Source organism: Physella acuta, unplaced genomic scaffold (assembly GCF_028476545.2).
Source record: "Physella acuta isolate Inbredline_101_S28 unplaced genomic scaffold, ASM2847654v3 ptg000283l, whole genome shotgun sequence".
NCBI lineage: Eukaryota > Metazoa > Mollusca > Gastropoda > Physidae > Physella > Physella acuta.
In genome coordinates this window covers 1,106,867-1,124,217 of record NW_026731802.1, presented here as the reverse complement: position 1 = coordinate 1,124,217, position 17,351 = coordinate 1,106,867, and the positions used below count along the sequence as shown (strand labels likewise).

Here is a 17,351-nt window from a genome sequence, read left to right as displayed (position 1 = left end):
CTGTGTGGGGTGGGGGCACACTAAAACTGTGTGGGGTGGGGGCACACTAAAACTGTGTGGGGTGGGGGCACACTAAAACTGTGGGTTGGGGGCACACTAAAACTGTGTGGGGTGGGGGCACACTAAAACTGTGTGGGGTGGGGCACACTAAAACTGTGTGGGGTGGGGCACACTAAAACTGTGTGGGGTGGGGGCACACTAAAACTGTGTGGGGTGGGGCAGACTAAAACTGTGGGGTGGGGCACACTAAAACTGTGGGGTGGGGGCAGACTAAAACTGTGTGGGGTGGGGGCACACTAAAACTGTGTGGGGTGGGGCACACTAAAACTGTGTGGGGTGGAGCAGACTAAAACTGTGGGGTGGGGGCACACTAAAACTGTGGGGTGAGGGCACACTAAAACTGTGTGGGGTGGGGCACACTAAAACTGTGTGGGGTGGAGCAGACTAAAACTGTGTGGGGTGGGGGCACACTATAACTGTGTGGGGTGGGGGCACACTAAAACTGTGTGGGGTGGGGGCACACTAAAACTGTGTGGGGTGGGGGCACACTAAAACTGTGGGGTGGGGGCACACTAAAACTGTGTGGGGTGGGGGCACACTAAAACTGTGTGGGGTGGGGGCACACTAAAACTGTGTGGGGTGGGGCACACTAAAACTGTGTGGGGTGGAGCAGACTAAAACTGTGGGGGGGGGGGGGGGGGCACACTAAAACTGTGGGGTGGGGCACACTAAAACTGTGTGGTGGGGGCACACTAAAACTGTGTGGGGTGGGGGCACACTAAAACTGTGGGGTGGGGCACACTAAAACTGTGTGGTGGGGGCACACTAAAACTGTGTGGGGTGGGGCACACTAAAACTGTGTGGTGGGGGCACACTAAAACTGTGTGGTGGGGGCACACTAAAACTGTGTGGGGTGGGGCACACTAAAACTGTGTGGTGGGGGCACACTAAAACTGTGTGGGGTGGGGGCACACTAAAACTGTGGGGTGGGGCACACTAAAACTGTGTGGTGGGGGCACACTAAAACTGTGTGGGGTGGGGGCACACTAAAACTGTGTGGGGTGGGGGCACACAAACTGTGTGGGGTGGGGGCACACTAAAACTGTGGGGTGGGGCACACTAAAACTGTGGGGTGGGGCACACTAAAACTGTGGGGTGGGGCAGACTAAAACTGTGGGGTGGGGCACACTAAAACTGTGGGGTGGGGCAGACTAAAACTGTGTGGTGGGGCTGACACCAAATGTCTAAGACTGTTGTATTGTCTCCAGATGTGGCCGAGTCAGACAGCAAAGTTCCTGAAGTCGAGGCTGAGATAGCAACAGAAGGTCAGTGGCTCCACAGCTTTGATGTCTTTCGTTAGATGCTGCTTCATGCTGGGTGGGGGATGTGTTGTCACCTTTTGTGTGGGGTGTTTCATTGTGTGGGATTTGTCACCTTTTGTGTGGGGTGTTTCATTGTGTGGGATTTGTCACCTTTTGTGTGGGGTGTTTCATTGTGTGGGATTTGTCACATTTTGTGTGGGGTGTTTCATTGTGTGGGATTTGTCACCTTTTGTGTGGGGTGTTTCATTGTGTGGGATTTGTCACCTTTTGTGTGGGGTGTTTCATTGTGTGGGATTTGTCACCTTTTGTGTGGGGTGTTTCATTGTGTGGGATTTGTCACCTTTTGTGTGGGGTGTTTCATTGTGTGGGATTTGACACCTTTGGTGTGGGGTGTTTTATTGTGTGAGATTTGTCACCTTTTGTGCGGGGTGTTTCATTGTGTGAGATTTGTCACCTTTTGTGCGGGGTGTTTCATTGTGTGAGATTTGTCACCTTTTGTGCGGGGTGTTTCACGATTAGTGCCACACATTTTGACGTTTTATTTGCCTTGGTTGTTTTAGTGACTCCAACAACTGTACCAGAGGAGGATGAGGTGCATGTGGAGCAAACAGAACTAGAGGTGAGACAGAACTAGAGGTGAGACAAAACTAGAGGTGAGACAGGACTAGACGTGAGACAGTACTAGAGGTGAAACAGGACTAGAGGTGAGACAAAACTAGAGGTGAGACATGACTAGAGGTGAGACAGAACTAGAGGTTTGACATGACTAGAGGTGAGACAGGACTAGAGGTGAGACAAAACTAGAGGTGAGACAAAACTAGAGGTGAACTTTCTTTCATCATTGGAAGAAGCATGTGGAATAGGGTTTGTATTTATAGCTTGGTAGATTGAAATGATTGTTGTGCTGACTATGAAATGATTGATGTGCTAACTATGAAATGATTGATGTGCTGACTCTATGAAATGATTGATGTGCTGACTATGAAATGATTGATGTGCTGACTTTGAAATGATTGATGTGCTGACTTTGAAATGATTGATGTGCTGACTATAAAATGATTGATGTGCTGACAATGAAATGATTGATGTGCTGACTATGAAATGATTGATGTGCTGACTATGAAATGATTGATGTGCTGACTCTATGAAATGATTGATGTGCTAACTATGAAATGATTGATGTGCTAACTATGAAATGATTGATGTGCTGACAATGAAATGATTGTTGTGCTGACAATGAAATGATTGATGTGCTGACAATGAAATGATTGATGTGCTAACTATGAAATGATTGATGTGCTGACTCTATGAAATGATTGATGTGCTGACTATGAAATGATTGATGTGCTGACTTTGAAATGATTGATGTGCTGACTTTGAAATGATTGATGTGCTGACTATAAAATGATTGATGTGCTGACAATGAAATGATTGATGTGCTGACTATGAAATGATTGATGTGCTGACTATGAAATGATTGATGTGCTGACTCTATGAAATGATTGATGTGCTAACTATGAAATGATTGATGTGCTGACAATGAAATGATTGTTGTGCTGACTATGAAATGATTGTTGTGCTGACAATGAAATGATTGATGTGCTGACAATGAAATGATTGATGTGCTGACAATGAAATGATTGATGTGCTGATAATGAAATGATTGTTGTGCTGACAATGAAATGATTGTTGTGCTGACTATGAAATGATTGATGTGCTGACTATGAAATGATTGTTGTGCTGACTATGAAATGATTGATGTGCTGACTCTATGAAATGATTGATGTGCTGACTATGAAATGATTGATGTGCTGACAATGAAATGATTGTTGTGCTGACTATGAAATGATTGTTGTGCTGACAATGAAATGATTGTTGTGCTGACTATGAAATGATTGTTGTGCTGACAATGAAATGATTGATGTGCTGACAATGAAATGATTGATGTGCTGACAATGAAATAATTGTTGTGCTGACAATGAAATGATTGTTGTGCTGACTATGAAATGATTGATGTGCTGACTATGAAATGATTGTTGTGCTGACTATGAAATGATTGTTGTGCTGACAATGAAATGATTGATGTGCTGACAATGAAATGATTGATGTGCTGACAATGAAATGATTGATGTGCTGACAATGAAATGATTGTTGTGCTGACAATGAAATGATTGTTGTGCTGACTATGAAATGATTGATGTGCTGACAATGAAATGATTGATGTGCTGACAATGAAATGATTGATGTGCTGACTGATTGATGTGCTGACAATGAAATGATTGATGTGCTGACAATGAAATGATTGATGTGCTGACAATGAAATGATTGATGTGCTGACAATGAAATGATTGTTGTGCTGACTATGAAATGATTGATGTGCTGACTATGAAATGATTGATGTGCTGTTCCAGTACTTAATGCTCCAGCCAGAGGCTATAGCCTTCAGGGACAACCTCGGGGAGTTTGACAAGGATCTGGGTAATTTGATTGGCACGGTGTCCGGCTCCTCACATGTCGAGCCACACAAAATTGACATTGCCGGACACACTCCTGAAAAAACTTTTCAAGCTGTTGTTGACCACATTGAAAGTAAGTTGAGATGGTCTGGCCGTCATTTCTGAAAGCATAAGTTGAAGGAATGTGCGAGCAAAGTGTTGCGAGAAAAAGATGTAAAATTTGTATTTTTTGTGGCCTAGGATTCTTCCACTACACCGTAAAATTTGTATTTTTTGTGGCCTAGGATTCTTCCACTACACCGTAAAATTTGTATTTTTTGTGGCCTAGGATTCTTCCACTACACCGTAAAATTTGTATTTTTTGTGGCCTAGGATTCTTCCACTACACCGTAAAATTTGTATTTTTTGTGGCCTAGGATTCTTCCACTACACCGTAAAATTTGTATTTTTTGTGGCCTAGGATTCTTCCACTACACCGTAAAATTTGTATTTTTTGTGGCCTAGGATTCTTCCACTACACCCGTAAAATTTGTATTTTTTGTGGCCTAGGATTCTTCCACTACACCGTAAAATTTGTATTTTTTGTGGCCTAGGATTCTTCCACTACACCGTAAAATTTTTATTTTTTGTGGCCTAGGATTCTTCCACTACACCGTAAAATTTGTATTTTTTGTGGCCTAGGATTCTTCCACTACACCGGCGATGTAAAATTTGTATTTTTTGTGGCCTAGGATTCTTCCACTACACCGTAAAATTTGTATTTTTTGTGGCCTAGGATTCTTCCACTACACCGTAAAATTTGTATTTTTTGTGGCCTAGGATTCTTCCACTACACCGGCGATGTAAAATTTGTATTTTTTGTGGCCTAGGATTCTTCCACTACACCGTAAAATTTGTATTTTTTGTGGCCTAGGATTCTTCCACTACACCGTAAAATTTGTATTTTTTGTGGCCTAGGATTCTTCCACTACACCATAAAATTTGTATTTTTTGTGGCCTAGGATTCTTCCACTACACCGTAAAATTTGTATTTTTTGTGGCCTAGGATTCTTCCACTACACCGTAAAATTTGTATTTTTTGTGGCCTAGGATTCTTCCACTACACCGTAAAATTTGTATTTTTTGTGGCCTAGGATTCTTCCACTACACCGTAAAATTTGTATTTTTTGTGGCCTAGGATTCTTCCACTACACCGTAAAATTTGTATTTTTTGTGGCCTAGGATTCTTCCACTACACCGTAAAATTTGTATTTTTTGTGGCCTAGGATTCTTCCACTACACCGTAAAATTTGTATTTTTTGTGGCCTAGGATTCTTCCACTACACCGGCGATGTAAAATTTGTATTTTTTGTGGCCTAGGATTCTTCCACTACACCGTAAAATTTGTATTTTTTGTGGCCTAGGATTCTTCCACTACACCGTAAAATTTGTATTTTTTGTGGCCTAGGATTCTTCCACTACACCGTAAAATTTGTATTTTTTGTGGCCTAGGATTCTTCCATTACACCGTAAAATTTGTATTTTTTGTGGCCTAGGATTCTTCCACTACACCGTAAAATTTGTATTTTTTGTGGCCTAGGATTCTTCCACTACACCGTAAAATTTGTATTTTTTGTGGCCTAGGATTCTTCCACTACACCGTAAAATTTGTATTTTTTGTGGCCTAGGATTCTTCCACTACACCGTAAAATTTGTATTTTTTGTGGCCTAGGATTCTTCCACTACACCGGCTGGGAGGTCGGTGCTCAGGATTTAGAGGAGGAAGAGGAAGATCTGGAGGCTGAGGATGCTGAGGAGGAAGGTGGAGAAGAGGTAAACTGGCAGGTCATAGGTCACATGACTGGCGGGTCATAGGTCACATGACTGGCGGGTCATAGGTCACATCACTGGCGGGTCATAGGTCACATCACTGGCGGGTCATAGGTCACACGACTGGCAGGTCATATGTCACATGACTGGCAGGTCATAGGTCACATTACTGGTAGGTCATAGGTCACATGACTGGCAGGTCATAGGTCACATGACTGGCAGGTCATAGGTCACATGACTGGCAGGTCATATGAATGGCAGGTCAGGTCATACGACTGACACTCTAAATGATATGTTTTTAATTAAGCTTTATCAAAGAGTAGGAGGAAAGATGAATAAGATGGGTGTCCCATCCTAAGCTAGCAGGGTTGGGTGTCCCATCCTAAGCCAGCAGGGTTGGGTGTCCCATCCTACAGCAGGGTTGGGTGTCCCATCCTAAGCTAGCAGGGTTGTGTGTCCCATCCTAAGCTAGCAGGGTTGAGTGTCCCATCCTACAGCAGGGTTGGGTGTCCCATCCTTGTCCTAAGCTAGCAGGGTTGGGTGTCCCATCCTAAGCTAGCAGGGTTGGGTGTCCCATCCTACAGCAGGGTTGGGTGTCCCATCCTTGTCCTAAGCTAGCAGGGTTGGGTGTCCCATCCTAAGCTAGCAGGGTTGGGTGTCCCATCCTACAGCAGGGTTGGGTGTCCCATCCTAAGCCTGCAGGGTTGGGTGTCCCATCCTAAGCTAGCAGGGTTGGGTGTCCCATCCTAAGCTAGCAGGGTTGGGTGTCCCATTCTACAGCAGGGTTGGGTGTCCCATCCTACAGCAGGGTTGGGTGTCCCATCCTAAGCTAGCAGGGTTGGGTGTCCCATCCTAAGCTAGCAGGGTTGGGTGTCCCATCCTAAGCCAGCAGGGTTGGGTGTCCCATCCTAAGCTAGCAGGGTTGGGTGTCCCATCCTAAGCTAGCAGGGTTGTGTGTCCCATCCTAAGCTTGCAGGGTTGGGTGTCCCATCCTTGTCCTAAGCTAGCAGGGTTGGGTGTCCCATCCTAAGCTAGCAGGGTTGGGTGTCCCATCCTTGTCCTAAGCTAGCAGGGTTGGGTGTCCCATCCTAAGCTAGCAGGGTTGGGTGTCCCATCCTTGTCCTAAGCTAGCAGGGTTGGGTGTCCCATCCTAAGCTAGCAGGGTTGGGTGTCCCATCCTAAGCCAGCAGGGTTCTGTGTCCCATCCTAAGCTAGCAGGGTTGGGTGTCCCATCCTAAGCTAGCAGGGTTGGGTGTCCCATCCTTGTCCTAAGCTAGCAGGGTTGGGTGTCCCATCCTAAGCTAGCAGGGTTGGGTGTCCCATCCTAAGCTAGCAGGGTTGGGTGTCCCATCCTAAGCTAACAGGGTTGGGTGTCCCATCCTAAGCTAGCAGGGTTGGGTGTCCCATCCTAAGCCACAGGGTTGGGTCAGAACATAGTGTGTAGCTGAGAGTCTTGTCTTGCAGGAGGAGGATGCCAACAGAAGCGTCAGAAGAAAGTTTTTGGGAGATTCAAACTACTTTGATCCTGTACCTCTCAAAGAAACAGATGTCTTGGTGCCAGGAAATCCAGAGATTGCTGCCGTCTACAGAGAAAGGGTTTATTACTTTTATTCCAATGAAACCAAAGAAAAGTTCCTGGAGAACCCGTCTCATTATGTGGCGCAAAATGCTGCCCTCAAGGTACAACTTGTGGAGGCAGGGTTGGGTTGGGTGGTTTATGTACTAGGTCAGTGTTTGTGGGGGGGGGGTCATAGGGTTGGGTTGGGTTGTTTATGTTCTAGGTCAGTGTTTGTGGGGGGGGGGGGGTCATAGGGTTGGGTTGGGTGGTTTATGTTCTAGGTCAGTGTTTGTGGGGGGGGGGGGGGGGTCATAGGGTTGGGTTGGGTGGTTTATGTTCTAGGTCAGTGTTTGTGGGGGGGGGGGTCATAGGGTTGGGTTGGGTGTTCTAGGTCAGTGTTTGTGGGGGGGTCATAGGGTTGGGTTGGGTGGTTTATGTTCTAGGTTAGTGTTTGTGTGTGTGGGGGGTCATAGTGTTGGGTTGGGTTGTTTATGTTCTAGGTCAGTGTTTGTGGGGGGGGGGGGGGGGGGTCATAGGGTTGGGTTGGGTGGTTTATGTTCTAGGTCAGTGTTTGTGGGGGGGTCATAGGGTTGGGTTGGGTGGTTTATGTTCTAAGTCAGTGTTTGTGTGTGTGGGGGGTCATAGTGTTGGGTTGGGTTGTTTATGTTCTAGGTCAGTGTTTGTGGGGGGGGGGGGGGTCATAGGGTTGGGTTGGGTGGTTTATGTTCTAGGTCAGTGTTTGTGGGGGGGGGGGGGTCATAGGGTTGGGTTGGGTGGTTTATGTTCTAGGTCAGTGTTTGTGGGGGGGGGTCATAGGGTTGGGTTGGGTTGGGTGTTCTAGGTCAGTGTTTGTGGGGGGGTCATAGGGTTGGGTGGTTTATGTTCTAGGTCAGTGTTTGTGTTGGGGGGGGGGTCATAGGGTTGGGTTGGGTGTTCTAGGTCAGTGTTTGTGGGGGGGTCATAGGGTTGGGTTGGGTGGTTTATGTTCTAAGTCAGTGTTTGTGTGTGTGGGGGGTCATAGGGTTGGGTTGGGTGGTTTATGTTCTAAGTCAGTGTTTGTGTGTGTGGGGGGTCATAGGGTTGGGTTGGGTGGTCTAGGTTAGTGTTTGTGGGGGGGGTCATAGGGTTGGGTTGGGTGGTTAATGTTCTAGGTCAGTGTTTGTGGGGGGGGGGGGGTCATAGGGTTGGGTTGGGTGGTTTATGTTCTAGGTCAGTGTTTGTGTTGGGGGGGGGTCATAGGGTTGGGTTGGGTGGTTTATGTTCTAGGTCAGTGTTTGTGGGGGGGGGGGGGTCATAGGGTTGGGTTGGGTGGTTTATGTTCTAGGTCAGTGTTTGTGGGGGGGGGGTCATAGGGTTGGGTTGGGTGGTTTATGTTCTAGGTCAGTGTTTGTGGGGGGGGGTCATAGGGTTGGGTTGGGTGGTTTATGTTCTAGGTCAGTGTTTGTGGGGGGGTCATAGGGTTGGGTTGGGTGGTTTATGTTCTAGGTCAGTGTTTGTGGGGGGGGGGGGTCATAGGGTTGGGTTGGGTGGTTTATGTTCTAGGTCAGTGTTTGTGTGTGTGTGTGTGTGTGAAGGGTCATAGGGTTGGGTTGGGTGGTTTGTTCTAGGTTAGTCTCTGTTGGGAGGGGGTTCATAGGGTTGGGTGGTTAATAATAAAGATTAAAGCCTGTAGGTTGGACAAGCAGGCTGAGGTCAATAGCCTCACTGAGCTTAACTATTTGATGGGGTCAATAGCCTCATTGAGCTTAACTATTTGACACATAACACTTGACTTTGTTGGAGGGAATCCCTTTGAACAGTTGAGAACGAAGAAGAAGGATAGAAAGAAATGTGAGTGCATTCCTTAGAAACATATGTTGTCCCCAGGTTCCACCTGTACGTCTGTTGATCCTGGGACCTAAAGGTTCCGGTAAGACTTTACATGGGCGCCACCTGGCGGAGAAGCTGGGCGTCTTCCACATCTCCTTCAGGGAGAGACTGCAGGAGCTGATCATTGCCAAGACCAAGAGGAAAATTGGTCCTGAGTATCAGATGGATGAGGAGCTGACGTCTGATGAAGAGGAGGAGTAAGTAACTTCATCTCAAGGTCATTCTGCTTGTTACAGTAACTTCATCCCAAGGTCACTCTTCTTGTTGTAATGGCTTCATCTCAAGGTCACTCTACTTGTTGTAATGGCTTCATCTCAAGGTCACTCTACTTACTGTAGTAACTTCATCTCAAGGCCATTCTACTTGTTGTAATGGCTTCATCTCAAGGTCACTCTTCTTGTTGTAATGGATTCATCTCAAGGTCACTCTACTTGTTGTAATGGCTTCATCTCAAGGTCACTCTACTTGTTGTAATGGCTTCATCTCAAGGTCACTCTTCTTGTTGTAATGGCTTCATCTCAAGGTCACTCTTCTTGTTGTAATGGCTTCATCTCAAGGTCACTCTACTTGTTGTAGTGGCTTCATCTCAAGGTCACTCTTCTTGTTGTAATGGCTTCATCTCTAGGTCACTCTACTTGTTGTAATGGCTTCATCTCAAGGTCACTCTACTTGTTGTAATGGCTTCATCTCAAGGTCACTCTTCTTGTTGTAATGGCTTCATCTCTAGGTCACTCTACTTGTTGTAATGGCTTCATCTCAAGGTCACTCTACTTGTTGTAATGGCTTCATCTCAAGGTCACTCTACTTGTTGTAATGGCTTCATCTCAAGGTCACTCTTCTTGTTGTAATGGCTTCATCTCAAGGTCACTCTACTTGTTGTAATGGCTTCATCTCTAGGTCACTCTACTTGTTGTAATGGCTTCATCTCAAGGTCACTCTTCTTGTTGTAATGGCTTCATCCCAAGGTCACTCTACTTGTTGTAATGGCTTCATCTCAAGGTCACTCTACTTGTTGTAATGGCTTCATCTCAAGGTCACTCTACTTGTTGTAATGGCTTCATCTCAAGGTCACTCTACTTGTTGTAATGGCTTCATCTCAAGGTCACTCTACTTGTTGTAATGGCTTCATCTCAAGGTCACTCTACCTGTTGTAATGGCTTCATCTCAAGGTCACTCTACTTGTTGTAATGGCTTCATCTCAAGGTCACTCTACTTGTTGTAATGGCTTCATCTCAAGGTCACTCTACTTGTTGTAATGGCTTCATCTCAAGGTCACTCTTCTTGTTGTAATGGCTTCATCTCAAGGTCACTCTACTTGTTGTAATGGCTTCATCTCAAGGTCACTCTACTTGTTGTAATGGCTTCATCTCAAGGTCACTCTACTTGTTGTAATGGCTTCATCTCAAGGTCACTCTACTTGTTGTAGTGGCTTCATCTCAAGGTCACTCTACTTGTTGTAATGGCTTCATCTCAAGGTCACTCTACTTGTTGTAATGGCTTCATCTCAAGGTCACTCTACTTGTTGTAATGGCTTCATCTCAAGGTCACTCTACTTGTTGTAATGGCTTCATCTCAAGGTCACTCTACTTGTTGTAGTGGCTTCGTCTCAAGGTCACTCTACTTGTTGTAATGGCTTCATCTCAAGGTCACTCTACTTGTTGTAGTGGCTTCATCTCAAGGTCACTCTACTTGTTGTAATGGCTTCATCTCAAGGTCACTCTACTTGTTGTAGTGGCTTCATCTCAAGGTCACTCTACTTGTTGTAATGGCTTCATCTCAAGGTCACTCTACTTGTTGTAATGGCTTCATCTCAAGGTCACTCTACTTGTTGTAATGGCTTCATCTCAAGGTCACTCTACTTGTTGTAATGGCTTCATCTCAAGGTCACTCTTCTTGTTGTAATGGCTTCATCTCAAGGTCACTCTACTTGTTGTAGTGGCTTCGTCTCAAGGTCACTCTACTTGTTGTAATGGCTTCATCTCAAGGTCACTCTACTTGTTGTAATGGCTTCATCCCAAGGTCACTCTACTTGTTGTAGTGGCTTCATCTCAAGGTCACTCTACTTGTTGTAGTGGCTTCATCTCAAGGTCACTCTACTTGTTGTAATGGCTTCATCTCAAGGTCACTCTACTTGTTGTAATGGCTTCATCTCAAGGTCACTCTACTTGTTGTAGTGGCTTAATCTCAAGGTCACTCTACTTGTTGTAATGGCTTCATCTCAAGGTCACTCTACTTGTTGTAATGGCTTCATCTCAAGGTCACTCTACTTGTTGTAATGGCTTCATCTCAAGGTCACTCTACTTGTTGTAATGGCTTCATCTCAAGGTCAATTTGTTTTAGTTGTATCACCACACACACACCACCACACACACACCACCACACACACACCACCACACTCATTCCACACTCACACCACCACACACACACCACCACACACACACCACCACACACACACCACCACACTCATTCCACACTCACACCACCACACGCACACCACCACACACACACCACCACACTCATTCCACACTCACACCACCACACACACGCACACCACCACACTCACATCACCACACTCATTCCACACTCACACCACCACACGCACACCACCACACGCACATCACCACACTCATTCCACACTCACACCACCACACGCACACCACCACACGCACATCACCACACTCATTCCACACTCACACCACCACACACACACCACCACACGCACACCACCACACGCACACCACCACACGCACACCACCACACGCACACCACCACACTCATTCCACACTCACACCACCACACACACACCACCACACGCACACCACCACACGCACACCACCACACGCACACCACCACACGCACATCACCACACTCATTCCACACTCACACCACCACCACACACACTACCACACACACACCACCACACTCATTCCACACTCACACCACCACACACACGCACACCACCACACTCACATCACCACACTCATTCTACACTCACACCACCACACACACCACCACACACACCACCACACACACCACCACACACACATCACCACACTCATTCCACACTCACACCACCACACGCACACCACCACACGCACATCACCACACTCATTCCACACTCACACCACCACACACACACCACCACACGCACACCACCACACGCACACCACCACACGCACACCACCACACTCATTCCACACTCACACCACCACACACACACCACCACACGCACACCACCACACGCACACCACCACACGCACACCACCACATGCACACCACCACACACACACCACCACATGCACATCACCACACTCATTCCACACTCACACCACCACACACACACCACCACACGCACACCACCACACGCACACCACCACACGCACACCACCACACTCATTCCACACTCACACCACCACACACACACCACCACACGCACACCACCACACGCACACCACCACACGCACACCACCACATGCACACCACCACATGCACACCACCTCACACACACACCACACGCACACCACCACACACACGCACACCACCACACACACACCACCACATGCACACCACCTCACACACACCACCACACACACACCACACGCACACCACCACCACACGCACACCACCACACGCACACCACCACATGCACACCACCTCACACACACCACCACACACACACCACCACATGCACACCACCTCACACACACCACCACACACACACCACCACATGCACACCACCACACACACACCACCACACGCACATGCACACCACCACACACGCACACCACCACACACACACCACCACACACCACCACACACACACCACCACACTCATTCCACACTCACACCACCACACACACACACCACCACACACACACCACCACACACACCACACACACACCACCACACGCACACCACCACACGCACACCACCACATGCACACCACCACACACACCACCACACGCACACCACCACTTACACACCACCACACGCACACCACCACACACACGCACACCACCACACACACACCACCACACACCACCACACACACACCACCACACTCATTCCACACTCACACCACCACACACACACACCACCACACACACACCACCACACACACCACACACACACCACCACACGCACACCACCACACGCACACCACCACATGCACACCACCACACACACCACCACACGCACACCACCACTTACACACCACCACACGCACACCACCAAATGCACACCACCACACACACGCACACCACCACACACACGCACACCACCACACACACACCACCAAATGCACACCACCACACACACGCACACCACCACACACACGCACACCACACACACACACACCACACACACACCACACACACACACACACCACACACACGCACACCACCACACGCACACCACCACACACACCACCACACACACCACCACACACACACCACCACACACACACCACCACACACACACCACCACACACGCACCACCACACACACACCACCACACACACACCAAACACACTCACACCACCACACTCACAGCACCACCCACCCTTTCTCCCCCACATTTCACACAAACTCAACCCCACATTTGATTTGATCACAGTTTTGATGAGTCTGGTGGGAGCAGCGCACACCCAACAGGGTCCAGGTACATGGTCTCATGTTTGTTGGTCTCATGTTTGTTGGTCTCATGTTTGTTGGTCTCATGTTTGTTGGTCTCATGTTTGTTGGTCTCATGTTTGTTGGTCTCATGTTTGTTGGTCTCATGTTTGTTGGTCTCATGTTTGTTGGTCTCATGTTTGTTGGTCTCATGTTTGTTGGTCTCATGTTTGTTGGTCTCATGTTTGTTGGTCTCATGTTTGTTGGTCTCATGTTTGTTGGTCTCATGTTTGTTGGTCTCATGTTTGTTGGTCTCATGTTTGTTGGTCTCATGTTTGTTGGTCTCATGTTTGTTGGTCTCATGTTTGTTGGTCTCATGTTTGTTGGTCTCATGTTTGTTGGTCTCATGTTTGTTGGTCTCATGTTTGTTGGTCTCATGTTTGGTGGTCTCATGTTTTTTCATTCACTCTTGGATGAAAACTAAATTAAGAATTGTTTAATAGCTATCATAAGGAATGATGCAAATCTAGGGTTGTAGAATGATGAAGAATTGTGTTGTGGAAATCATAAGGAATGATTCGACGTACTTGGAAGTGCCCAGACATGCGAGGTTTGTGTGAACTGAGCTTTGGAGTGAGCTCAACATTTGACACCAGCCAAAGTTTGAGATTAACTGAGCTAAAAAGTTCCTGGAAGAAAAAAAAAACAGAAAAAAGTTGCAACTAGTTAAACAATAGAGCTTTTGAATGACTATGACCTCATGTCATTCTGAATGAGAGGAACAAAATCTTGGACAGGTTTAGTTCATCAGCTTGCAGGGAAAAATGAGGAAAGTGGGGCGTGAAAAGCAAAGACACCACAGCGAAAAAATGAAGTGAAAGTAGCAACACATTCTATGAACTTTGATAAAGTTTGCTGAAGTTTAAGTTCCGTTAAGTTTGGGAACTTTGTGTAGCTTTAAGAGTGTAATTAGTAACTGAGTTAAAGTGACTGAAAGAGCTGAGCCTTAATGTTGAGTAAGTGAATAAGGTGAAGCTCCTCCACCTGTCACTCCCACCCCCACCCTAAATATATATGTACCATGTATGAATACACTTTTCTAATTAAAGAAAACTTAAATAAATAACAACAGGAGATGGGCTTATTTGGAGGCTGGAATACATTAACAGAAATTATCTAAATGAAGAGTTACTTAGATCAATTTTGACATTGATTTCAGTGTTGAAAATTGTTAAAATTTAAAGATTAATAGTCCCTGAGTCATTGAGAGAAATTTTTAATTGACAATCTGGCAATATGTCTGATTCCTTGTATTGACAATCTGGCAATATGTCTGATTCCTTGTATTGACAATCTGGCAATATGTCTGATTCCTTGTATTGACAATCTGGCAATATGTCTGATTCCTTGTATTGACAATCTGGCAATATGTCTGATTCCTTGTATTGACAATCTGGCAATATGTCTGATTCCTTGTTGTAAAGACAGAATTGTTGGGTCAAACTTGCCCCCAAACAAAGTATTGCAAATAACTACAGAAGGAATTGTAAAAGTGGCCATAAAAATAATAAAATATAAAAGTGGCCATAAAATATAAGTGGCCATAAAATATAAAAGTGGCCATAAAATATAAAAGTGGCCATAAAATATAAAAGTGGCCATAAAATATAAAAGTGGCCATAAAATATAAAAGTGGCCATAAAATATAAAAGTGGCCATAAAATATAAAAGTGGCCATAAAATATAAAAGTGGCCATAAAATATAAAAGTGGCCATAAAATATAAAAGTGGCCATAAAATATAAAAGTGGCCATAAAATATAAAAGTGGCCATAAAATATAAATGTGGCCATAAAATATAAAAGTGGCCATAAAATATAAAAGTGGCCATAAAATATAAAAGTGGCAATAAAATATAAAAGTGGCAATAAAATATAAAAGTGGCCATAAAATATAAAAGTGGCCATAAAATATAAAAGTGGCCATAAAATATAAAAGTGGCCATAAAATATAAAAGTGGCCATAAAATATAAAAGTGGCCATAAAATATAAAAGTGGCCATAAACTATAAAAGTGGCCATAAAATATAAAAGTGGCCATAAAATATAAAAGTGGCCATAAAATATAAAAGTGGCCATAAACTATAAAAGTGGCCATAAAATATAAAAGTGGCCATAAAATATAAAAGTGGCCATAAAATATAAAAGTGGCCATAAAATATAAAAGTGGCCATGTTGTATTGAACCAAACTAGATCAGAACAAAAGAGAAGGTCCTCTACGAGGTCATCAAGTTCTGTAACAACAGAGCAGGAGGAGGAGGAGGAGGACTACCCAGAGGAAATGACCTTTGAGGAGGATCCCGTCTGGGACGATGTCAGATACGTGGAGGAAGAAATGGAGAAGAAGTAAGAAGCAACCAACTTTTGGATCTTGGCCATTTGGTCTGGATTTTGGCCATTTGGTCTGGATTTTGGCCTATTATTGGTCTTTTTATTCTGGATTTTGGTCTTTTTATTCTGGATTTTGGTCTTTTTGTTCTGGATTTTGGTCTTTTTATTCTGGATTTTGGCCATTTGGTCTGGATTTTGGCCATTTGGTCTGGATTTTGGCCTATTATTGGTCTTTTTATTCTGGATTTTGGTCTTTTTGTTCTGGATTTTGGTCTTTTTATTCTGGATTTTGGTCTTTTTATTCTGGATTTTGGCCTTTTTTTACATTTGTTATCTCACTATTCTTGGAATTTACTTTTCATTGACATCACTGAGATCAAGTTGACATCACTGAGATCAAGTTGACATCACTGAGATCAAGTTGACATCACTGAGATCAAGTTGACATCACTGAGATTAAGTTGACATCACTGAGATTAAGTTGACATCACTGAGATTAAGTTGACATCACTGAGATTAAGTTGACATCACTGAGATCAAGTTGACATCACTGAGATCAAGTTGACATCACTGAGATCAAGTTGACATCACTGAGATCAAGTTGACATCACTGAGATCAAGTTGACATCACTGAGATCAAGTTGACATCACTGAGATCAAGTTGACATGACTTACAAAATTTTTCCCCAGTGTGTCTGTGGGGGAGGGGGAGGACGACGCTGTAGGCAGCTACCAGCACTCTGCCACAGTCCAGGAAATGGCAAACGCAGGAAAAATTGTAAGTTGATTTTTTAACCACCCACTGAAGATTGAGTGGATTTTTTAACCATCCACTGAAGATTGAGTGGATTTTTTAACCATCCACTGAAGATTGAGTGGATTTTTTAACCACCCACTGAAGATTGAGTGGATTTTTTAACCATCCACTGAAGATTGAGTGGATTTTTTAACCACCCACTGAAGATTGAGTGGATTTTTTAACCATCCACTGAAGATTGAGTGGATTTTTTAACCACCCACTGAAGATTGAGTGGATTTTTTAACCATCCACTGAAGATTGAGTGGATTTTTTAACCACCCACTGAAGATTGAGTGGATTTTTTAACCCTCCACTGAAGATTGAGTGGATTTTTTAACCTTCCACTGAAGATTGAGTGGATTTTTTAACCATCCACTGAAGATTGAGTGGATTTTTTAACCATCCACTGAAGATTGAGTGGATTTTCAACTCGTTTTTTTGTGTTGATTGCTGAAGTTTGAGTTTCTCATTTGCTTTGTTTCCATTTCATGCCTTCAAGTTTGAGGAGAAACTAGAAGATGTGAGCTTCTAATGGGAG

General features: G+C 45.1%; 1 protein-coding gene across 5 annotated transcripts in view; it reads left to right on the top strand.

The window, feature by feature from the left end:
* Window positions 1–17,351, top strand: part of LOC131939526 (adenylate kinase 9) — a 96,033-nt gene that overhangs the window by 46,241 nt on the left and 32,441 nt on the right. For 3 of the 5 annotated variants that reach the window (XM_059297873.1, XM_059297875.1, XM_059297872.1), the window contains 9 exons: window positions 1,269–1,325; window positions 1,883–1,941; window positions 3,734–3,911; window positions 5,490–5,590; window positions 7,052–7,267; window positions 9,012–9,211; window positions 13,629–13,673; window positions 15,877–16,029; window positions 16,705–16,792. In XM_059297873.1, the coding sequence (XP_059153856.1) occupies window positions 1,269–1,325; window positions 1,883–1,941; window positions 3,734–3,911; window positions 5,490–5,590; window positions 7,052–7,267; window positions 9,012–9,211; window positions 13,629–13,673; window positions 15,877–16,029; window positions 16,705–16,792 (1,097 nt within the window). The remainder of the gene's footprint in view (window positions 1–1,268; window positions 1,326–1,882; window positions 1,942–3,733; window positions 3,912–5,489; window positions 5,591–7,051; window positions 7,268–9,011; window positions 9,212–13,628; window positions 13,674–15,876; window positions 16,030–16,704; window positions 16,793–17,351) is intronic. The other 2 variants (XM_059297874.1, XM_059297876.1) reach the window with 2 other exon arrangements.